At 37.0% G+C, this 24245-nt stretch overlaps 1 protein-coding gene across 1 annotated transcript in view; it reads left to right on the plus strand.

Moving 5' to 3' along the window:
- Nucleotides 1-24245, plus strand: part of SEPT7 (septin 7) — a 65052-nt gene that overhangs the window by 17197 nt on the left and 23610 nt on the right. Inside the window, exon 3 of the mRNA XM_010004361.1 lies at nucleotides 21065-21171. Coding sequence (XP_010002663.1) covers nucleotides 21065-21171 — 107 coding nt within the window. The remainder of the gene's footprint in view (nucleotides 1-21064; nucleotides 21172-24245) is intronic.

The following is a 24245-nucleotide window of genomic DNA, read 5'->3' on the forward strand; positions in this document are numbered from 1 at the left end:
CTGCTGAAAGAGCAGTTGTGTTGCAGGCTAGCTTTTTAAGATTTTCCTTCTACTTTTGGCTCATGCTTGATACTGGAGTTTTAAGCAAGGTCTTTTTGTATGTTACATATGGCTACATAGTATCTGGAAAAGCAATGTAGGTTTTAAGTGAAGGAAGGCAAAAGTGAAGGAAAAAGCAAAATTCTGAGTTCGTGCACAATCTCAGTTCATTTTTCTGTAGATTGTTTTTTTGCTGTATGCCACCATTTGGAAATCCAAATGTAGAGATTCATCATATGGATGACATGCTGGGTAGGAGTCTTTACCATTCAGCTTTCTTATTTTACCATTTAGGTGGTTTCATTTTGCCTTAAAAAAGGCTGAATCATGAAAATGGTTTTATGCCATTTAAATCAGAAGTGGAGTTCAGGAATATGAAAAATGTCCTTGATAGTTTGAAAGGACTGAAATCTGTGTGTATCTAATACCGTTTAGAATTTTTCTCTGGCTGAATTTGTGTCCTGACATGCTTTGCAATTGCATATCAGGTGAAGTTAGACTATTTTCAGTTTCTTATTAACCAGATACTGTGAATATTTTATTAAAAAGTAGTTTTTTTGCAAAAGATTAAATAGGGTTGCCTCACAAACTAGTGTTTGCTTATATTGCATATAATGACAGTTCTTATTTTAACGACACTAAATTTGATACGGAGAGTGTGAACACCTTTGTATATCTTTTTAAACAAATTGTTAAAGGAAAGATCACAGTTCATGAGTAAAGCTGTAGTTAATTATCTTATTCCTTTAGCTTTTTTAAATGAATACATTATTGCATAATATTTTGTGCCATTGAAAGAGGGGCAACAAAGGCTTCCTTATTACTAGAAAGAAAAATGAGCTCATGACAGATGCAGAGAATACTTTATTCTGCTTATTCAAATAAGGTTATGATTGTCAGTGTTGTTTATCTGCTAGTTTCCTGAACTGTCTGCTGCTGTCATCTTAACAAAAAGTAAAAAATTAATGTTGAATATGAGTAACATTAAGTAAGTAGCTTATTTAAATGAAATTAATTTTTAAAAAGCCCAACAACCATGCTCCACTAAAGATTATGCATTCTTTACTTGTTTCTGTGTTTAGAGGTTTAAATTAGTTCTAGATTTCTAAGGTTAGATTATCCTTGCTGAGTGCAAAAATAAGTACTAAAATTAGTGTTCTAGCCTCAGTGAAGAAGGAGTCTTTACTGACTGCACTTTGTGGTTTGGGGAGGCATTTCATAACTTGTGTGTTCAACTTGTTCATAACTCTGTGTGCTGTTCATATTAGTGCTTTATGGAATGCTCACTTTTGAGAAGTTGCCCTCATTTTCCAGGTAAGTGTTTAAAAGCTTAATTTGTTTTTGTCTATATCTTTGGCTGTAAAACTTCTGATTCTTCAGAACCACCTATCCTATCCAATTAATAACAAAGTAGTTGGATTTTTTTCTTGGGTTTTTTGTGTTTTTTTTAATAAGGAGGAGAAAGCTGCTTGGTAATTGTCCAGCTAGAGAGAGCTACAACTTTGCAGGTATACTAGAAAAGTCAGTACTTCCTAGAAAAAGCATCACATCTGAAAAGCTGTTTATTTTCTTTGGGTAGACCCATACCCACAGTCAGTGTATTTTAGATGAGCTTGAGACTGGCTTTTATTGGGTAAGAATTTAAGAGCCTCCAGCATTTTTTTAACTCTACAGAAAAGATTAAATATTAACTTTGACTCAGTAAGAAATATTGCACTGTAGTATCTTTTAGAGAGGTGGGTGCATATGCCAAATTTAGGTTGGCAGTAATTGCTTTGTCTTTCCTCTCCTGCAAATTTTTCCTCATGAAGTATCTGTCTTTTTAATGTTCCTCATTTTTCACAGAAGATACTTCTGGTGCCCATAATAGTATTGACAGTGTTGTCTGAGTGACATGAGCACCTCAATCCATACAAGCTATTTATTATGAAGAGGCATGAATATGCAGTTTCTCTTACTTGTATTGAGCTACAGTCTCTACTTGCTGTGTAAGATTCCCTCCCTTCCTTTTTTTATATAAAAAAGCCACTTCATAGTTGAAATTTTGTGATAGGCTTTCTTAAGATTTGAAAAAAAACAGGCTTTTTTTGGTACAGTAAGAAGCTTCTAAATGAGGTGTCTTTAAAAAAAAAAAAAAAAAAAAAAGAAAAAGAAATAAACAATTGAGAAAATTTTTATTTCCCAACTGAGATGACTAAGGTAACTAAAAAGGCTTTCTTTCTGTAGGTGATTACACATGACTCTTTAGTTAAATTATGCCTTGATTATGTGTAAATTTCTGAGAATGGATGATCAAAGGCTGTATCTTACATGCCTTTCTACCTGTTTTGTTCAAGTTGCTGTGTCATAGCAGTACTGTTGAGTATATTTAGCATCCTTTCATGTTCAGCCATTTGCAGAGATCTTGTTTCTGATGTTTCTGGCTGCAGCTTTTTTGTTGATGTATTTTGGACCATTTTCGGAAGGCTTTTTATTACTTACTGTTCAAAACCATCTTTAGCTCTTTTCACGTATTCTAACAAAGTGACTGCATATGTCAAAACATATGTGTATCTTCAGAGTTGTCTGCTTCTAGAAGCAAGCAAAAGCTGTGTTTGTTGAAGCTATTCTGGGAGGAAGTGAGGACTTGATATGCTGGGTGTGAAGATGGGAAAGTACTGGAAGGGGAGGTAAAAACAGAAGACAAAGGAAGCATCTTGTATTGCTGCTTAGTCTTGAGATGTAAATTTTGATTTGCAAAAATAATTGATATTTGAATTTCCATGGTTAAAAAGGTGGAAAAATGCAACTAGGACAGATAATCCTGCTGTGTGTTGCCCCCAGTTTGAATCCCATGATTCAGATTTGGCACTGGATGCTGCTGAAGAAGTGGAAACTGCATAGCTGGCTGGTGATAAGTAGACGGAGAGCTGTGGTTCATAGAGAAGTTTCCTTTGTCAGATCTGCTAACAAAGGTGGATTTCTCTTATCTCAGACCTACCAAATACCACAGCTTTTTGTGATCTATCTTTAAAGTGACTAAAGTCCTTGCAGATGAAGATAGAAAGACACATTGGAATCATGCAGTTGAGAGAGGTTGAGGTGGCTTACAGTATTTCCCTAAAGGGTTAGCATAAATGAGTTGCCACTTAATTCAATTTGTTACAAAGCAGATTTGTCAGGGTACACTTGTTGTCTGTATGAGTGGGGTGGGTGCAGGGCCTGGGACACTGTGCATAAACATTCTGATCAGAAAGAATGCAGTTGCTGATGGAATCTGTCTGAATGTTGGTTGTATCATGGGACCTTTTTATAAGCATGTATTCTTCTCCATGCCTCTTTCGTCAGAAGCTCTTTTGCTCTTTTGTTACATGTGAGCTTATTGGTTGTTTCCTGATGAAGACTTAAGTGTATTTTGGTAGTGCCCTTTCTGTTGTCCATGTATTACTAAATGTGTTTGGTAATCCTCTGGGTAACTTTTTTTTCTGACTTCAATGATTCATGTTTAACAAAGGCATCTTGAAGGTGAAGTGCAGAATTGGTTCTTGGACAGGTGTGGTGGTCCATTTGTTCATAGTCCCAGTCATGCTACGAATGGATCTATTGATTTCTGCCATTTTGAAGAGCCTTGAAAAGTAGCAAAGAAGACTTTTAATATTCTATATTACAAAAAGTTTCAAATGAAGTGTAAGTTTTGTAAAAAGGCATACATTTTTTACCTTTTTTTATTTGTATATATAAAATTGTGTGATTCTGTTTTTGAAAGGTAATGTGTTTTCTTTGGTGGGATATTTTTTTAACATGTCTATTCCCTGCTTGCTATATTTGAATTAATGCATAGTAACTATGGCTTGTACCTATGTTGCTAACTTACTCACGATTACTGAAACTACTCTAGTTTGGCTTTCACAACAGGCTTCTTAATATCTCTGTTTTAAGCCTTCTAATTAGTAGTTATCCTTGGTCATAAGTCAAAACTAAGCACTGTGTGTATGCTGTGAAAAAGATGCATTAATAGAGCTTTCTGTTCTGTTGTATGCATGTTTTGCTTGTCACTTCTTGTTTGAGGATATATGAGATGTAGCAGTTTGGTGTTGATCCTTCTCAACTGAATGCACTGAAGTTCTAAAATAGTATTTTATCTACGCTTTGGGTCCAGTAGTATCTTTGGAAGTAAATGAGTGAAAAAGATAAGGACAACTTTAACGGTGCAGTGCTGTGGGGTTTTTTTGTTTTCTTTTTCAGTAAGAACGATATATTAAGTTTTACATAAAGCTTGTATGCAACAAGGTTCTCAAATACGTTGGCTTTTATGAACTCTTACAGGATCTTGTGCATAATAACACATTCCAGGTAGGAGTATGCTTGCTGTGTACTGTGCCGTTCTTCATTTTCAGAGCTGTGAGGACAGAGACTGCATGAAGTTTATGATCCAAATGTGCTAAATTTATTATATATTATATTAAGGCATTCGTATGTACTTGCCAAAATACTACTCAACATAGCCTAACCGTATTCTGCAGCTTGTTGTTGCCTGACTCAATGGACTAATGTTGGAATGGTAAATAGAATGTATTCCGTGTGTTATGAAATTTCTCAGAGTAGGAGTATAGTTGCAAAAATGGCATGGTTTTACATAGGCTACTTCAGGCTTGTTCTTTTAGGTGGGATTCCTGAATAGAAGGTTGAGAGAACTAATTTCTAGTCCCCCTTTGATAGCAGAGTCAAATGTTTGTTCTCAGTAATTATGTTGCAACTCTGAGGCTCTGACATTATTATAATTTTCAGCTTTGTCTCTGGAAAGGGGAGCATCTCCACTATTCTGCATAAATCCTGCTGCCTTGTTTGGCAAACCACCAACATGTTTTGGGGGAGTTGGCAAAAGTTGCTCTGCTGTAGAGGAGACAATGCTTCAGCACTTGGAGGAAAAAATGGAGTAAACAAACCAACAGCAAGGCTCTGTGCAAGGAAGCTGGAGTCCAAAAGCATTAATACAGATGTATAAGAAATATAATATAAGGAAAAAACTGTTTTGGGTGTGTTCCTCTCTTGGTTGAATAAAAGCTTACTTCCTCACTCCCATTCCCACATGTGAGAAGATGGACCCTTAAGTTTTGAGGAAAAGGGAAGAAGGGAGGCTTGCTTCCTTTCTGGATTGAATATAAATTATACTCCTATAATTAGATAGCTCATCTAGGAAAAAGCTTTTAGATGACTAAGGCCAGAAGTGATCACACAAAAGATCCCCGTGAGACAGGGGCTATTCTGCATTGAGACTTTAAAGTTAGTGCTTTTGTAGCCTAACTGCAGACTGTAGATGTCTGTGTAAGGTATCAGTGCTGTTTTTTCCCCATACCTTTTGTCTCACACCAGAGCACTTACTGCTCTTCCTTATGGGCAGAAGACACAGGGATCATGCTGCCTGTTGTCAGATCCCTTTTACTCAGCCCTCTCACCGGACCTCTTGAAAAATTTCAAAAGTTTCTGAAGAATCAAAATGTCATGTAACTATGTAGACACTTTTATTTGCAGAATTTTTGTAGGATTGTTTAACTTCTTTTCCCTGGGGGACAATAAAAAGAAGCGTTTTCTATTCTACATTTGGTGTTAGTTGGCTGATTAGTGTACCACAAGTGTTATGGGCCAGCAAGTCTCACTTGTGTTTCTTGTCTGGTGAAACAATGTGCTAGATGGTTGCATCTACAAGGGAGTTTTAACTCTCATCTTAATTTCATTTTTGAAGTGAATCTCCCAGTTCTCATTTATTGGTCTTTCATTCACAGTCTGGCAGCATGTGAACTCTATTTCTTTCAGAAAAAAAACCAAGAAATCATAAGATCCTGTCTAAAATTACATCTAATAGTCTATTTGCTAATTAACATTCAGTCAGTCTGCCTTGAGGCTTACAAGGAGGACGCTTTCCAGGAAGACAGAGGCAAGAGGCCTGAAACAGGAACCTGCAGTAACTGCTTGGTAGGAGGCTATGGCAAGTGGTGTCTAGAAAACCAAACTTGGTTTTGCCAGATATGGAACAGCTTGTAGAATAATACATTAAATTCATAAACACTTTTGTAAGTATATACTTGTAATTAAGTCCTTATTAACTGTTCACAAAGGCAATTCTTTTGTGCACAGCTGTTGTTCAAATAAAAGTGTAAACATGGCCTTAGGTGTTGTCAGGTCTTAGTTCTCGTAATACAACTTTTTTTACTGCAAATTTTGCAGTGTTTGGCTTTTCTTGTATGTAGCAAGTAGCTAATATTTTCTGTGAAGTGATGCTGATTTCTTTAAAAGGAGAAGGAGAAGAAGCAAGGTGCCTAGTAGCAAGTTTTGGAATTCTGGGGATTTTTTTTTGTGTGTAGAAACCTCAAGAATACATAAAAGCACATGATGTCTTTACTGTGCAGGCTGTAAGCTGTAATTTAAAGATGTCAAGTTAAATGGAATTAGCCAGAGTAGTTCTAACTGCTTTTTATCTGTAGATTGCTTTGGCAATTGTTGCAAACTTCACGTCAGTGGTAAAAGTTTCAGGCTTGTTCATCTTCATGCCTTAGATGTCCCAGTACTTAACAAAGGTAGTACTTGAGGATGTTCACTGGGCTTGCTGTGTTTATTTTTCCTGATGAGAAAATTAGCAGATAGTTCTGTTTCCTCTTTGATGGATTGTAGGTTTTTAATGTTAGTTTTTACCCCTCTTTTTGTTCTCTTTGTGACATTTGAAGAGGATCAGTCAAGCATGTAGAAGCATGCAGGAACATAGTTATGGTAGCTATGGCATGTCTGTAGTAGACTTCAGGAGCTTCCAAATGTTTGTTGAGTAAGGGCCAGTGGTTGTAATGTCTCCCTTAGCATTTTTTAATTTGAAAGGTTTCACTGCAGTTGTTAAAAAGGCTATTTATCATTACTGTGTCCCCTAAAAAACCAAACCAGCCAACCCAGAAACCCTCAGCTTTGGCTTAACGTTCTTCTGAAATACCTGTCTGGTACAGAGACTGAAGGAGATGCTGATTTGAAAAACTTCATTTTTAAGTAAGTGATTCAACTCAAAATGTTTATTGAATAAGCTTTGAACTGCTCCTTTCAGAATCATAGCTAGGTATGTTTTTAGGAAAAGTTTTGACCCAGAAATATGCTAACTTGTCTTTCAAGATTGTTTTAAGCAGCAGAAATGACATAGTTCATGGTTATGATGGGGAGAGGGGAATCCCTTAAATCTAAGAAAAGACAAGAGTGCATATCTTTTTTTTTCGGGGGGCAAGAAGCAGGAGAATGCTCCTTTTCCAGTAATTAGGAAGTTAGCTAGTAGAGAAGGATTTTTTAAAACTTACCTGTATAATTGAAAGAAGTACAGTGCCCTGATAGAAATAGCAGTGCTGCATCCCTGAGGGGGTGGAGGATGTAAAATTTAACTGGTGGTAAAAGTAGCAAGTTTCTAATAACAAATAAGTCTGTTGGTCATTGTAACTGGTGGTAAAAGTAGCAAGTTGTTTCTAATAACAAATAAGTCTGTTGGTCATTTTTCAGTGCCTGAATTACATCTGGAGCAATTTCAGCTGGTAATTAAAATGAAATCTTAGATGAGTGGGGAGAGAAAAAAGAAGCACCTTCATGGAAATTTGAAGGAAAGATGATGTTTTGAAGGGTTGGTAGTAGCAACCTTGATCTTTATTTTGTAGTATAGATCAATTTATATGAAACTATAAAAAGTAACTAATCTGAAATACTTACTGTAAAGAGGAAGTTTGTACCAGTTGATTATGGTGAGTTTCTTGTTGAAGGGAATATTTTTTGGGAGAGCAGTGAGCATATTGATGTGCACTGTAACATAGCTCAGTGCAGGAGGTGTTTTCACTGAAGTCTGAATCTTGCCTAAACAATTTTCCACAGCTTTCTGATTGATTTTTCAGTAGGACTATTTCACTCCAGCGTAATTAGCTGCTGGGGTGGTTAGTACTGCTCTCCTGGTATGATACTTGCTTTAGGACTCTTGTCCTTGCTTTCTCTTTGATTAGTCTGCATGGCTTAAGTGCTTTACTGTTGAGAAGTTTTGTTCAGAAGCAGTGTAGATGGGGCTGCAGGTGTATATTTGTTGATATAGCTAGCAGTTTGTTTTTCAATTTTAGTCAAGCTTCCTTGTACTTTTGGAAGACTTTCCATTCTTCTCTAAGTTTCCCTCCATAGGGGGAAACTTGTTTTTTTTGTGTTTTTACCTTCTGATGCGTATTGGTGTTTTAGTGCAACATAACTGCTGAATCTGCTGGCTGCTTACTTTTCATTCCCTATCTTTTAGTCTGTGCTTTATTTATGCCTTCATTTTTGTGGTCTTGACTTGGCTGTTATCATTGCTTTGCTTTTGAGAATGGAGTTCCTGACAACACTATGGATACTCAAGTACAAAAACTTGCCCTGTTTTTTTCATCATTGTAACTTTGAAGAATAACTGATGTTATTGAAACTGTAAAAGTTCCCACATGCACACACCCCTTCACAAGGATGGTGTGCTACATAATGACCTGTTTTAGCCATAGAAATTGGAAGCAGCTAGGAAGAATCTAAACTTGCATCTTCATTTAAAAAAAATATTAAGATCAATGCAAATTCCTTGGCAGTTGTTGCCTTAGCCACAACTCTATTTTGAAGTTCTTGCCTCATCTGGCTGCTTTTTTTTTCTTTTTAATGTGGATGCCAGTGGATGTCTTTGACATGGCTCTTTTTCCACTGACCAGTTGTCTCTTTCTAGTTCTCCTTCGATCATTTTAATGTTGGTTGTAATGTGACCAGCATGGAGTTACCACTGGAAAATAACTAGAGCTGCTGTCTCCAAGATCACTGGTTCCTCTGAGAGGTTTCCCATTGGAACATGGCAAGGACGATTAACATCACAGATGTTAATGGATAAAACACTGTACAGAAAACCTTATTAAATCTGGCAATAGAGTCAATATTAGACTCGTTTCTTTCAAGGTTTGCATTTTTCTCTTTTTAGCTTTTCGGTAGTTGCATATGTCTAAAACTGTAAAATGTAAATGAGTGTCTTTAATTTTGGTGTTTTGTGATTGTCAACTTCTTTTCCCAAACTAGGTTGCAGTGACTTTTAAGAAAATGAGACTTGAGTACTTTTTTTTGGGAGGGGAGGCAGGGGGACACAAAAACCAACCAAAAAAACTCGAAGGGTTTTGTTGCTTAATGAAAAACAGAACAAAGTGAGGGGGAAAAAATTAAGCTGTACATTCCATATGCGGTCAGCCTCTTTTTGACTAGTTTTTCTATACAGTGCTTTTTTTTTTTAACTGACTCTTTTTTTTAAAGATTCTAGAATTTTCTTTTTATACTGTTCCCTAATAGAGTGGAAAACCTGGGCAACCTTTTGAATGTGCTTGGATGGGAAAGTCGGTTGTTGTAGAAAGGTGTCGGTTGCATAAATAAGAGTACTGAAATGAGTCTCCATCATTTTTAAGTACTTGAAGAGGCATACTGGCCTCAGTGGCATTTATGAAGTGTCGTTCTGGTTTAATTAGGAAAAACTGTGATCCAGCAATAGCAGCTGTTTCTCTAGGCTAAAGTTCAGATTGTACTGTGGCCTAAGTCTGTGCTGCTGCTGAAAGGACTAATAGTACTTGGCCCAAATAGGATTAACATGTGAATCCAGCTGGAGAGTATTCTGGGAGCTGTAAGGAAGGTTAGTCTTCAGTCTGTTTGCAGTATGGTGAACGAATAATCTCGTGTCAGCACAAAGAACGGGTGGCATGGAGGCTGGGATTTGTTTTTTGTTTTGATGGCAGTACTGGTTGATAGGAAAGTGATTAGGTATTTTTCTCAGAAACGTGTCAAAATGAGCTTTGCTTGTATTAGAATAACGCTTTTGGCTAGAAATCTTCAGCATTTTATTTACTGACTATGCTGTGGTGTCTGTAATGATGTATCTAGTTTTTTCTGAGATAGTTTTCCTTGAAGAATTTTAAGATTTTTATTACTGAAAGAGCAGCTTGTCCTATGGATACCTTGGGGATAAAAATACTAAATTAAGCTATGCTCACCTCAGTCTTATAGGATGCGACTGAAAAATATTCTTAGGTAGATGTTTTGCAATTGTATTTTCTGGATTCTGTATTTATCTGCTGAAGTTTTTGGGAGCTCAGGGAAGAATTTAAGGTGTTATGCTGCTCAGCTGAAGTAATGCATCAGATCAGCTGATATTAATGGATGCATAACTACACTTTGGCAACATGCTTTTGAGTTGAGATTTGAGTTGAGACATGCTTTAGAGTTTAATTATCCTTTTTGAAGCACTGGCTGTTGCAGCTGCCTAGTGTGGTGTAGGATAAATTAAAGACTTTCTTCCTGGTCTTAAAAAGAACAATTTGGAGTTTTGTAAATGACACATGGTTTAGCATACATACAGTCTTGGCTTTAAATAAATTGTTTAGGATGTGTGTGTGAAACATTTGTTGGACATGGAAATCTTATTTGTATGTATATTCAAATTACTTAACAAGTTTTTATTAAGTGGGGAGTTTTCAGAAATGTTAAACTGCAAATAAATAACTACATGTTCATCAGATGTGTCTTATTTGGACTTCCATGTATCACTGAAGCTTTTCCTAAGTTTTTGTAAATTCCCATGAGTAGAATTACCATTTCAGTATGAATAAGTGTATTATAAACCACTTTTATCAACAAACTGAAGTAGAAATCTGACAATTACTCAACCAAATTTAAAAGATGACTTGTGAGGAGTGCAAAGCTTTTTGCTGTGGGAGAGCAACATGAGACTTTTTCAATTCATATTTTCAGGTTTGGTTAAAATGAAAATTCACAGAACTGCAAAGGTGGTATCCTCATATTCTAATTTGAAGAAATTACTAGAATATTTTATATGCTGCTAGCCATATAAAAGCAAGTAATGTTAAAATCAACAGTGAAAGCCAGAGCCCTAGAGTAGCATAAATATTGAAGTAGGATGTGAGGTGAGATTTTGTGGTATTTTGAATTGAAGAAGTGCATTTAAAGGTATGCCATTACACTGTAGTGGAGGAGAAATTGCAAGATTTCTTTATTTTTTAGGTTTTGGAGGCATAGACTGCTAACAAAAATGTGGCTTATACACAGAGTTTTTAATTTAGACAAAACTGACCATTGGCAAGTATTTTTTCATCACTTTTATCCTGTATCAGTGCCATGCATAGCAGAAACCAATAGTTGACCACTTGGCTCACATTGAGAGAAAAAGAGGATGTCAGATTTTCACTAATTTACCAATTCAGTATTTTTTTATTTCATGTTGCATTTGACTGAATGTTGATTTTTTTATTTTTATTTCATGTTGCATTTGACTGAATGTTACAAGAATTTATGTGAGAAAATGTCTTAATCATGGTTTGTGTTTCTTTTGCCTAAATTCATTGTATATCATCCTCACCTGTAAATGACAAATCCTTCACCTACTCTGTTGTGGATCCTTGGCTCTGGGCTGTGTCCTCCCTAGCTGGCAGGCATTCCAGAAGGAGTCCTGGTCCACCTCCCATGTTTGTTCTTCATGCTTATCAGCTGCAAAATATAACAAGCACACCAGACAGGTCTTAGGATATCACCTTGTCATCAGATCTGTCCTTTTTCCTTTCAGCTTTTAAATCTATGCTGCTGTTGTTGGCTACAAAAGGGGACTCAGTTTTCCTCTGAGTAATTATCAGAAAGCTAACTAGTAGTGGCAGCAATCTGGAAGCAATGGCTTTACTTAAGCAAAACAGTTCTTCTCATCCTATTAAAAAGGGTGTAGCCTTGACAACACAGGCTTATTCCAACCACCTCAGCCTTTATTGAAGATAAAATACTGTGGCTAGAGTGGAAGCTATTTTATGGAAACAAAGCATATAACTGCCCTCAGGTAACTGAGATAACAATTTTTTGTTTTGCCAACGTAGCTTCGAAGTGACAACAACATATCCATCAGAAAATATTTGTGCCATACTTTGCTAATCGTTTGGCTAACACTAGGCTGAGTATTGAAAAGCACAATTGTATTAGTTTGCAAATATCATTGTCCTAACTTTTCATTCCTTACAGCCCCAAAAATATGATTACTGCGGTAAATTTGCACAGTTCTGTTAATCTACTTGTATCTTTCTGTTGCTACTTATGCCAGTTATGTGTCTTGTCCTAACATCCTGCCTGCAATAACAAGTGCTTCCAAAGATGTTAAGGAGAGAAAGCTGCAAGAGACAACGTGTAAGGTATTGAAAGAAATATTCGCTGGCACTGCAAATCTTCTAAGTTCAGTCCTCTGACAGATTTTTGTGGATCAGCTTTATAGCAGGCTGTCCCACCTCGGATATTTTAAGAGCACTCAGCATTTAATTCCAGTTGTTTTTATTGTGTTCATGCATAAATTTTGTCCTTTTGAAATTTTCTGTCATATTAATGCCTTAGATTTTTCAGTTGAGTGGTTTTTTGAGTAACATTGGGCCTAATGTGCTTTATCTTTCTCTCTTTCTGCCAAAGTTGATCTGTAATACTGCTTGTTATTAAGTAAAATGCAAATAATGCAATCTCTACCATCTTTAAAGTGTTGACAGTGGGTGATCTCTCGAGGTCCCTTCCTACTATGACAATTATGTGATTCCTTGATTCCATGACCCTGAATCTGTACCAAATGTTTTAGTCGTAAAGGTTAAGTAAACCTGGTGGTTTGTTGTTTTTTTTCCTCTGATCAGCTGTGTGGTTTTTATTTCTGCCCAAGTAAAGAGAGATCCTGATGTGACTAATTAAATTGCGATCTTGTAATTAATATAACTTTGATACTTTAGTTGGCAGATGTTAGAAATTATGTACTGCAAATGCTGTTCAATTGTCAATAGTAATGTATAGATGATAAATTTCATGTTCCTATCATATTTCTTTTATCCTTTTTAAAATTCATATAAGTAGGTAATTTAATTATATTTGTCATTGTGTATGTCTCCAGGAGAGTAAGTCCAGCTCTGCGGCTTTCTCTAGACAGATATTTCCTTTTGACCAAGCAGTGGTGGTCACAGATGTATGCTTTCCTAGCCTTAAAGAGGACGTCCTCCTTTAGCATCTTGTACAATTGTTTTGTTCCTCTTTGTTTCATTTTGAAGCAAAACATTTTGGTTTGTTAGGTTTTATTTATTTCTTTTTTTTTTCTTGTCAAGACTCTTTATTTTGGTTTCTTAAAAGCCTGTGAAAATTTTAGTTATATGCTGGTTATGGGGTTTAACCATAGAAGATTTGTGTTTCTGGAGCTCTGCAGCTTCTGTCATTTTCAGTTGAATCCCTTAACCCAGCTTTTTCATGGACAGCTTGTGTATTCACATTTTCCATGTAAATCAGTTTTAACAACTTCTTGTTGCTTGTAATGTCTTTGAAAACAGCATTGCTGTGTGATTACAGCTTGATCAGACATAGGAGGTTTTTTTAAACTAACAGAAAGCAAAGCAAGGTAGTGAGCTGGGCTGCAGCTGCTGATTGTGTACTTGTAACTCCATGCAAGCTTGGTTGCAGAAGCCCAGGTTGTGGCATTTCAGCTGCTGTTGGTACTAGATGTAGGTGGCGTAACAATGTGGGGTGTTTTTTTCCTTTTCATCTGCAGTCATGTCGAAGGTGTGAAAATGAAGAGAAACTCATTATTTTGGTTCCTTGGTTTTGCTAGAGGAGAGTGTTTTTTGTTTTTTTAAATGCTAAGAGCATACTTCCTTTGCCTAATGTTTAATTAGGCAACATATCCTATTTTAAATGGCTGCTCTGCAGACATGCTGTTTATGAGGAGCAAAGCCAATATATGTAATTAAAACAAATGTGACTTTATTTGTGAAGTGCCACAGATTCTTTGACTTGTGAATCGTTGGTGGTTTTCTTGCAGAGAAGAGGTCTAATTTTAAATACAGGTTTTTACATTTATCCTCCCCTCTTTTTGGAAACCTATAAATTTGACTTGCCTTTTCTGTCTGGAGTCTTCTTGCCCCTCATTTTTCCCATCCTTGCAGCCCTGGTTTGCTGCATTCTGAATTCTAGTGCAAGTGGTGGGTTGAGAACAGGGGACCATTTATTTTGGCAGCAAACAAAATCTAACCTGTGAAGCTAAGCTGTTGTTTTGTGGTCATTTTAATCTATCCATTGTAGAAAGCTAGAACTGCTTCTATTTTGAGAGTGAATATTACTTGAAAAATGCTATCTAGAAACTGTTACAGCATTCTTCTGAAGTACTTTTCTTCCCTACTTTTGATGGCTTTTCTGAATTATTTAAATGGCATCTGTGACAAGAATGATATGCCAAGGGTCTGTCACTTAAATTTTAAATTTGCTCTAAGAAAGTCAGTTCAATTGTTGTATTGTATCCTGAATGCTGAAATTTTATTGCAGTTGATACCGTTGCTGATAGGCAAAAGTGAATTTATCACTGAAGGGCCTCTCTGTTACTCCGTTTTGCTAGGGTCAGCTTTGTGGTTCTAACATGTTACTTCCACAATTTATGCTCCAAATTAAAGTTATGAAACGGTGGAGTATTGGGTTTCTTTCCTCCTAAATGCTCACAAAATACAAAGTTGAACTTTTTGCAGGATTTCACATGACACCATCCTACATGGAGCTGTATATAGGTGGGAGCAGCTGTGTAGCACAGTGCTTCTCCCACCCCTCCTGCTGATAGGGTTCATTTGGATGTTTTGTATTTTTATCAAAGTGTTGGCTCGTATTTTGCAGAGTTCTGAAGACAGGAACTGGCCTTTACGAAAGCTTCTAAAATCAGACTTAAAATCAAAAACATCTTGTAGTCTCCGTTTTTGTGGTCACCTATAATGACATGGCAAAGCATCATTCCCACTTGGCAAGAGGATGGTTCCATCATACCATTCTGTGTAGTTCAGGCGCTTTGATTATTCATGTAGCTTCCCTTCTGTATCAAAGCAAAACAATGTGTTACAGTGCCATCAAAGCCATTGCACATTTGCATAAAGCTGTCATGCATGTAAACTATGCGTTGTACAAGGATGGAAGAAGATGAAATACATTATTGTTATGTCTTCTGACAAGCTTTTTACCCCTCTGAGTCACTAGCATAAAACGGATGGGATTATACTTTAAGCAAAAACTGTCACAACTATTAAAATTTATAAAACTGAAAAAAAGTGGCTCACTTGCTAAAAATAAAACATGCTTTGATGTAAACATTCTGTTTCTCTAAGTTATGGAGAAGAACAGCATTTTTCTGTTAAACCTGATCCTGTTGTAGTAACGCTGGGGCTGTCAAATGCATGAAAAATTGCTGCACCTTCACATCAGAGAAGAAATGTATTGTTGGATATCTTTTTTTCTGATAAAGCAGTAAAGCAATTGCAGCTTGGGTTCGACTGTTTGTGTCAAGTAACTCTGAATACAGACACCTACTTAGAATGCAGTGGAAGCTTTGAAAAAAATGCACAATTTGTAGAAAACCTGTTTACCCTGGGAAGTATGGTGTTGATGACTTGGCTCTAATAAGCTACAAGCCCCACTAGGAGAAGTTACCTTCTTTCACCAACCAAAGTTGTTAGGAGTTAATGCACCTTCTGAATCTGTAGTTCCTACTGTTTTCAGTTAATAGATACAGTGATGGAGGCTAGGGTCACCTTCAACAATCCATGAAGCATACTACTTTGGGCAATTTAACTGAAGTCTCAGTTTAGAATGTTGCTGTCACCAAAAGAGTCTTCTATGCAGGTGGATGGTTCCTTGTAATCCCCTCCAGATCTTGGGAAAGCAACTTGAAATTCCTGAGTGCACGTAGCAGCCATGGTAACATTCCCAGTGGTACGAATGACTGTCACAGGGCATGAGCACGAAATACTTGTTTGACTGGTAGATAGCCAGGGGTGAAGAATTGAAAAACTTCTCATGATTTCTGCAAGAGTAATTTCTTTCTTATTTAATGAAGAAATAGGAAATAAAACATGCAGAGGACATATTAAGAATGTTCAATATTGATTAGTGCTCTTGATCACTTAGTATGTTTAATGAGCTCTAACATGGGGTCATAAATCTTAAGAATGTTAGAAAACAAGATCCTAAAAATACAGTAGAAAATTGATGCTGGATTTTCAGAGGGGTGCAATAGCTAGGTGATGTAGTGTGATGCATTATCAGATGTAATACATGAATGAGGAAACAGTGGTCTCCAACAGGAGCTAGATATAAAGCTGGAACCTGGGTTGGACTGGACTGCTTGTCCAGTTCTGTTGTAGCTATCTGAGTAAGAATGGCGGAGGCTGAAAAGTTGGAGGAGGCTGGAAATCTGCCACATTCTCAACGTGCCACAACAATGGATGGTGGAAAAAGAACCATTAAGATTTAAGGATAACAATTCACTTCTATTATCATAGGGAGGAGATGCCTGCAGTTTAAGTTGCGTTGTAGTAATAAAGTCATAACATTATTGAACACTTGCAACTTAGCTGTGGGTAGATTTTCTAATTGGTTATCACAGAGTAGGATTTCTAGTTTGTTTACAGGGAGTGATTTGGAAAGGAAGGTGAGAAATTTATGTAGCTCAGCTCAGAACAACCTGAATTAGCACCCCAGAGATTAAAAATAAACTGCTTTCTCCCAATTCCCATTGATTGCTCTTTATTGTTCAATTTTTTAAATTGTTAATTCTCTTTACTTACCTGCTTTAATATTATTCTGGAGATTTACCATCATTTACAAAACACTCTCTTGGTTCCTGGTGGCCTCTTCTGTCTCTTCCCCCAAAATATGTTTGAAATATAAAAGAAAAAGCTGAATGTGATGGGGTATTTTGTCTCTCTTCTTATGTTATAGTCTCATTTTTGTAGAGAAGAAAGGAATGACTTGATCAGTGTTTTGTTCACAGCAGAATTTTGCTGTCCAAGGTTTGTTTTAAATGATGTGCCATGGACCACCTGTGTAAAGATGCTAATTTTCAACAGGTAATTTTTATTGCAGGTATATAAGAAAAGCTGCAATATTTGTACAGCTACTTAGAAATGCATAAACTTGAGAAGAGTTGAAACTTTTACTAGTTTTGTAAGGGCTCACAGAAGGCTCTGTCCTTTGCAAGGCTGACAGGAGCATGTTAGTAAAAGTACATGTTTATTTCTACCAACAGGAGTGGCTAGCACCTTGTGTTTAGAAGTGACTGTAGAGGAAAAATATCTTTAGAAAATTTTGAAATTTTGTAACACTAGTTTCCTGATAAACATAAGAGAGAGAATAATGAAGGAAAAGAGCCATGTATTTGTTCAGAAGAACTTGAAGCACATATGAAACATCTAGTGGGAGAGTGAGGGTAAGGTGAAAGTAGTAGCTGGATACCAAAAATAATTAAACTCTTAGATTCAGGATTACCCTGCAAATTGAAATTTTGTTTTTTTTTTCCTTTGCTTTTTCAAACAAAATATTTTGTGCTGAAAACAGAAGATGTAGGATACTTCTAAAAACCACTCACTCTGGTAACTAGATCTTACTTTGTCATGATGAACTGAGTGACTGGAATTTATTACCACTGAAATGGTTCTATTACATTGCATCCTTATGCCACTTCATGTAGTGGTAAAAGGGCAACATCTCACCAGAAATGCTTGCTGAGATTGGGAGGATGCATTTTAACTGGAACGTATTTTTTCTTTTTTTTTTTCTTTCATGTTAAGGCAAAGTAAGTTTTATGTGTGTTCCTTTTTTGTGTTCCTTTTTTTTTTTCTTTTTTTTTTTTTTCATATTTTTTGCAACTTTGGAAGCCTGTCCAGGAGGGAATCCTTTCAGATGAATTTGGGTTGAGCAAGCATTTGTTTGTTTTTTGTTTTTACCATATTTCTAAGCAAAGATCAGAATATTTAAATGTTTACATGAAGGTTATTAGAATTGCTCAAATACACTTGATGTCTTAATTCTGCCTCCCCTGTGTCAGCAGAGAAATTCCTATTTGATTACAGTGGAAGCAGCTTGACCCCTTATAGTACAATCCTGTATGTTCCAGTTATGGTTTTTACCTGTCTTTTCAGTGCGGTTGTTTTAGTTTATGTTATAGCCTTTTACTGCCATCATAGATGATGTTAGTGGTCACATGTGCAGCTGTGTCCAGGACTGGTGTATTGATGCAAACTCTTACATGGAATACATCAGTTATCACAGAATGTTAGGGGTTGGAAGGGACCTCTGAAGATCATCAAGTCCAAACCCCTTGCCAGAGCAGGACCAAAAAAACTAGTGCAGGGCACTCAGAAAGGCATCCAGACAGGTCTTGAAAGTCTACAGAGGAGACTCCAGAACCTCTCTGGGCAGCCTGTTCCAGTGCTGTGTAACCCTCACAGTAAAGAAGTTCTTCCCCCTGTTGAGGTGGAGTTTGAATCCATTGCTCCTCATCCTATTACAGGGCACAAATGAAAAGAGGTTGTTCCTGCCTTCTTGATGCCCAGCCCTCATGTATTTATAGACATTAATTACATCCCCCCTCAGTCTTCTCTCTAGACTGAATAGCCCAAGTCTCTTAGCCTTTCTTGTAACGCAGGTGTTCCAGTCCTTTAGTCATCCTTGTAGCCCTCCACTGGACTCAAGTAAATCTCTCTCCCTCTTGAACTTTGGAGCCCAGTCAAGCACTGTAAACTGTTATAATCTGCATTGGCTGATTAAACTTAGCATAGGTAGGGATATGTAGGAGGCTGGGCAGATTTGAGAACAAGGTGGTGCATACGTATCCATAGTGTACTTGTCTTTTCACTAATTTCTGCCCAAAACAGCCTTCCAATCCTTGCTGTGGCTTGTTCCACAGCTGTAGGAACCATCTAGGGTGAACTTCTCATGTTCCATGGTCCTCTTTCAAAGCTGAAAATCTTATTTTTCTATGTTGACTTTCAGTGGCAACTGTGATTTTCAGAAGAAGTGGTTGTTCTGAATGTTTTCCACTGTACCATGTTATGACCAGCAATAACCCTAATAGAAGAGACAACCCTTCTTGTATATTGAAGCAGAATCTGTTACAGAATTCTTCCTTCAAAAGTGCTTTAGAGAGCCTTTTGCAAGATTATGTTTAACTAAAAAAGTGATGTTCACTGAAAGGATATGAATTCTACATTGCAAAATTGGAGCCTTCCTCTTGTGGGGTTCAGTAGGGTAGATAAAAAAACTCTTCAGCTTGACTGGAATGATACCGTGTGTCTCGAGAATTGTGAGATGGGAAAAGGTTTAAGTTTTAAACTAGCTGCAGCTAAGAGGCTGGGAAGCTATGCCGTGCGGAAACTTTTTTATTGCAGACTTGGTAGGGAAGCCTCTCAGATGCAGCTGACCCTTCCCTAAAGATCTTTCAAGTGCAGAGTGGAAGACCTGTGTCGTTTGCAGACAAACACTTAGGGATTTTACCTACTTCATAGTTCTGAAATTACTAATGCATCTGACCACAGGAAATGGCAGAAGCTGCAGTGGTAGTGATGAGATGCTTGTCAGCAAGCCTGCGCCTTCTGGCTCACTTGTGTTGTTGAGGATAGCTTTCTCAGCACTGCTGTCTTGAGGCTATAACTTAAATATCTCCTTGTTCCTTGGCTGCCACAGCCCATCTTCTCAGCTGTAACCGGACCTCGCTCGCAGCATGGGTCAGCTCATCTGTCTGACAGGGTGGGGTTTGAAGAACAAGCGCTGCTAATAATGTAGCCAGCCTGCCAAAGCTCTGGTTGCAATGTTTCATCAGCTGCTAATCCGTTTACAGTATAGCTAATCAGATTGCTCTGCTCAGTGCTGCAGAGGCTTTCAGCTACACCGTTGTAATCGAGATGGCTGATGTGTATAAGCTAGCTTGTGTATGAAATTGAGCTGGCCATTACAATGGAGACAGGGTCTTGTCTGCTGAGGTTTATAACTGCTTTCTGTTTTGTAACTCTCAATTACTTGCATTAACCGAGGACATGTATCTTGAGACAAGTTTTGAAGCTTTGAGTTTAGTCTCTAATCATTTGTTGGGGGTGGAGAGATTAGCAGATTAGGTTTTTTCTTTTCAAAATGTTGGGACAGTGCAGTTAATTTTCCTCCCTCAGCAGTAGTATGTATTTTGCACCCAAATTTGTTTGCTTAAGAGCAAATTTCTGTTTAGGTGTTTCTGTTCAGGTCAATGTACTAACAACACTGTATATGAAAACTCAAAGTACTACTTTTTAATGCTTTTTACCTTAATTTTCATACTAACATGTATTGTCGAGTTGAAGTAGTCTCTTTACAATAGAAAAATAAGTAAAAGACTTGTGCTTTTAAATACTGTTATGAGTAGTTGTGCTGAAATTCTTGCTCCTGTCTCTGTAGAGCTGTAAATGGGGGCTAATTTTTGCTCGGGGAATTGTAACTGCATTTGTTTGGATTGTTATGGCAGTAGTGTCTCCAGATTTTCTAGCAAGGCTAGACTTCTATTGTTATTCATCGACAAATTAGCAAAAACCAAACAAAATACAGTCCCCCTTCTGTGCCCCAATAACAACAAAATTCCCATGCAAACCACATAGTTTTGGAACTTTACTTTAGATTTTGTGGCATTAGAAGTTAAAATTATCTCTGTCTCTTTTTTGGTTAGTTGGGTGGTTTTTTGTGGGTTTTTTGGTGGTGTTTGGTTTTGGTTTTTTTTGTTTCCCTCTCTGATAAAAGAGCCTCAAATAATACTTGAAATAAAGGAGATAGCTCAGTCTCTTTTGGCATCATGATAGGAAGTTGTGGGAAACTGTTCTTTTCTTCTCCACGTAAGTGACAGAAGCAATACCACAAAGATAGCTTGTTCATAAACATTAATCTGGAGCAATAGAATCTTCCTGTGTTGTAATGAGAGCAATGGAGAAACACTAAATGTGTTCAGTACTTAATGTGATCTGAAAAATCAATGTCTATAGAATCCAACAGTAAGAGCTGGATTTGCAAGGTTCTCCTTGAAATTGGAAAAGATGAGAGATACTTAAAGCATGAAGAGTGCAGTGTATTTTGTCAGGTACTACATTTAGAGTATTGATGTTTATGTTTATACTCAGTGTGATACTCTTGGATTCACTGAAGCTGCTCTGTTTTCTTCCAGGTGAATCTGGACTGGGAAAATCAACATTAATCAACTCGTTATTCTTAACAGAATTGTATTCCCCAGAGTATCCAGGTCCTTCACACAGAATTAAGAAGACTGTACAGGTATGTCTGGGGGAAAAACCTGCAACTTGAATAGTGTAACTTGCAGTTTAGTCATGTAGGGGGTACAGTCACATTAAAAACCTATATTTCAGATAAATGTAGCCATGTTGTGAACCACTGAGAAATAGTGTGTCTTTCAGAGTATCTTAGCTATACAAAACTTGCAGGTTGTGAAACTTGTAGCCCATGTGAGTGCAGGAGCCCTGAAATGTTTTGTGTGCTGCCTGTACTTTAGAAACTCCATAGGGGTGCAGTCCTGTTTGGAAATTGAATATTTTATTATAAATTAAGGTATTGACTATATATCTAGAAATATGTAGATGTGTGTGTATAAACCTCTAGACTGTTTAAGATAGCCGTTTAGAAAGAATGTATTAGAGGGTTTTACATAAGTGTAAGGACCTAGCAAGTAAGAACATCCAAAATCGTCTGCAGCCTGTATCCTTTGTGGCACACTTTTTACTTATTTTAAGTTGTTACTCTGAAACATATCTGGGACAAGGGTGAACCTGTTTGATTTAAAGGCCTAGACAAAAAAAAAAGATGATGTTTCTGCAAGTCCATGATACAGCTGAAATGTTTAGTCAAAGAGTGGAAAACTGAACTCGATCCATTTATTTTGAGTAATAATTTGCTAGTGATTGTATTTTCTCTCAAAAAAAGGAGCATGTTTTTTGTATTATAAAAAGGTTATTAAAAAAACACCTCCAATACTAATAAATAACATTATGGACAGCCCACAAAATCACTAGATTTCAGTGGGGTATTTTTTGTCTCCACAGTTGAGCAGCTGAATAAACATGCATAAGCTCTGTTCATCTCTCTTGATGCATGTCGGATACTTGTTTGAGATTTTTGGTGAAGGCAGCTTGTGATACTCTTGACATCATACAGATGAAAGACCAGGGTGCTCACCATTGCTGATGTTGTCCAGCAGTTCCGTCAGCTGCAAAATGACTGTCTTAGACCACCTCAGCTGTGACTGAAGTGATTGTGCGATTACAGAGTTGTCACAAAGTGACAAAGCCTTGTCTTGAGTTAGGAGGGTGCACAGGGTGCTAAACAGAAGCTGTAAAATTGAATGTTTTTTATTCAGTGGAATCTAATAACTGTGCTCCAATGCTGTGATCCACTGATTTTATTGTTTAGTGAGGGTTTCGGTTTGTTGTTGCTTGGGGGTTCAGGAAATGGTTTTTTTAATTCGATCTCAGAACAGTGAATAATTTCCGTGGTGCCAGGAAAAAGTTAGGCTTATAAATGCTTATACTGAAATTACTTGTCAGTTAGCTCAACATCAAAGTCTTTAATAGTAAAATGCATTCTTTGCAGAATATAAATATTTTACTTTGAAAGAAAGCTTTTGAACATCCTGAGTTATATTATCAATATATTTTTTTTCTAAGCTTTTGCCATGTCTGTTAAGCTATGTCAGTTTAATGTAAAACCATAGTGGCTCTGATGAAATGGACTTAAAAGCTTGTTAGCAGGGTTTGAATTAGAAGGGTTGAATTTATCTATCTGTTTCAAAAAGATGTTTACTGGGTTGGAAAAGGTGTGTGAATAGTTAAGGTCTGGTATAATGTACTTACTAATAAAATAATCAATGAATGTTGGAAAAGTAAAGTAGAAGGCTTTTCTATTGGAAGAGAGACTGTGATTTATTACTGTTGATTACATATTTGTTTAGTTGAAGCTAAACTGATTTTGTTATGTTCATTGAACTATAGTTTAAATAACAATGGTTGGTTGGATTACCTGTCATTGGAAGATTTTTATTTTTTTTTTAATTGGGAAAAATCATAGGAAGAATTGACACAAAAACTTAATAACAAGACATCTTTCAGAGTTAACTCGGTTCCAACCTGGCTAAAAGTGGACCAGTGTAAGAAAAACTAAAACTGTGTGGAATCTGAGTATTTTCATCTATTAGGTGGCAAGGTTAGATCATCTGTTTATCCTGACCTTTTGAGTTCTTCAGAAGTGGTTTGATTTTTATTAATTTACTCATTGAAGAAAACTCTTTGTATGTTTCAGGAAGCTCTTTGTGTGTGTGTGTTTTTGCATGTAAAGTTGGGAGAGAAATAAAAAGAAGAGCCCTGGCAGGAAAGCTGGTGCATTTTTTCTTACTTCCACTGTGTGGGCTAAAGCTTGAGGGTGGCTGAGAGCTAGCCAAAACTATTTTCAGTGGTGAAATGGGGTATGTCATGACTTGGCAAATAATGTAATTGTAATAAAATCTATTGAAAGACCACCTTCCCCTTTAGAAAGTACTGCTTACTTTATCTAATGTTTTGTTGTTGTTTCAGTCTACTCAGTGTAACATTCCTTAGCTTTCAGTTACTTGTGCTGAATGAAAAATCAGTAAACAAAGCAGTTACAAGAGGAAACTGAAACAGTCATATTTAAGTGTCATTATCTAAGTGAGGATAAAATTGTTTCCCTCTGCAATGTTGAAAATTCTGTGTGCGCTCATAGCTACGTGTATGATGTGGAGGTGATTCCAGTCAAGTATTAAAGAACTAACAGTGGTACATTTGTACTCTTTGCCAGTGAGTTGAGGATGTCATAGAATCATAGAACTGTTCAGGTTGGAAAAGGCACTTGGGATCAGAGAGTCCAGCCATCATCCCTACTGTACAAAGTTTTCCCCTGAACCACTTCTACCAACACCATATCCAAATGACCCTAAAAAATATCCATGGATGATGAATCAACCACCTCCCTGGGCAGCCTATTCCAGTGCTTCACCACTCTCTCTGTGAAAATTTTTTCCTGCTGTCCAGTGTAAACCTCCCCAGTTGCAGCTTGAAGCCATTCCCTCCTGTTGCTAATTACCTGTGAGAAGACCAACACCAACCTTTCTACAATAACCTTTCAGGTAGTTGTAGAGACTGATGAGGTCTCTCCTCAGCCTCCTTTTTCTCAAACTAAACAGTCCCAGCTCCTTCAAGCGTTCTTCATAAGGTTTATATTCTCTAGGCCCTTCACCAGCTTCGTTGCCCTCCTCTGTACTCACTCCAGCACCTCAGTATCTCTCTTTAATTGAGGTGCCCAAAACTGGATGCAATACTCCA

This window comes from Chaetura pelagica, unplaced genomic scaffold (assembly GCF_000747805.2).
Source record: "Chaetura pelagica isolate M959 unplaced genomic scaffold, ChaPel_1.0 scaffold319, whole genome shotgun sequence".
NCBI lineage: Eukaryota > Metazoa > Chordata > Aves > Apodiformes > Apodidae > Chaetura > Chaetura pelagica.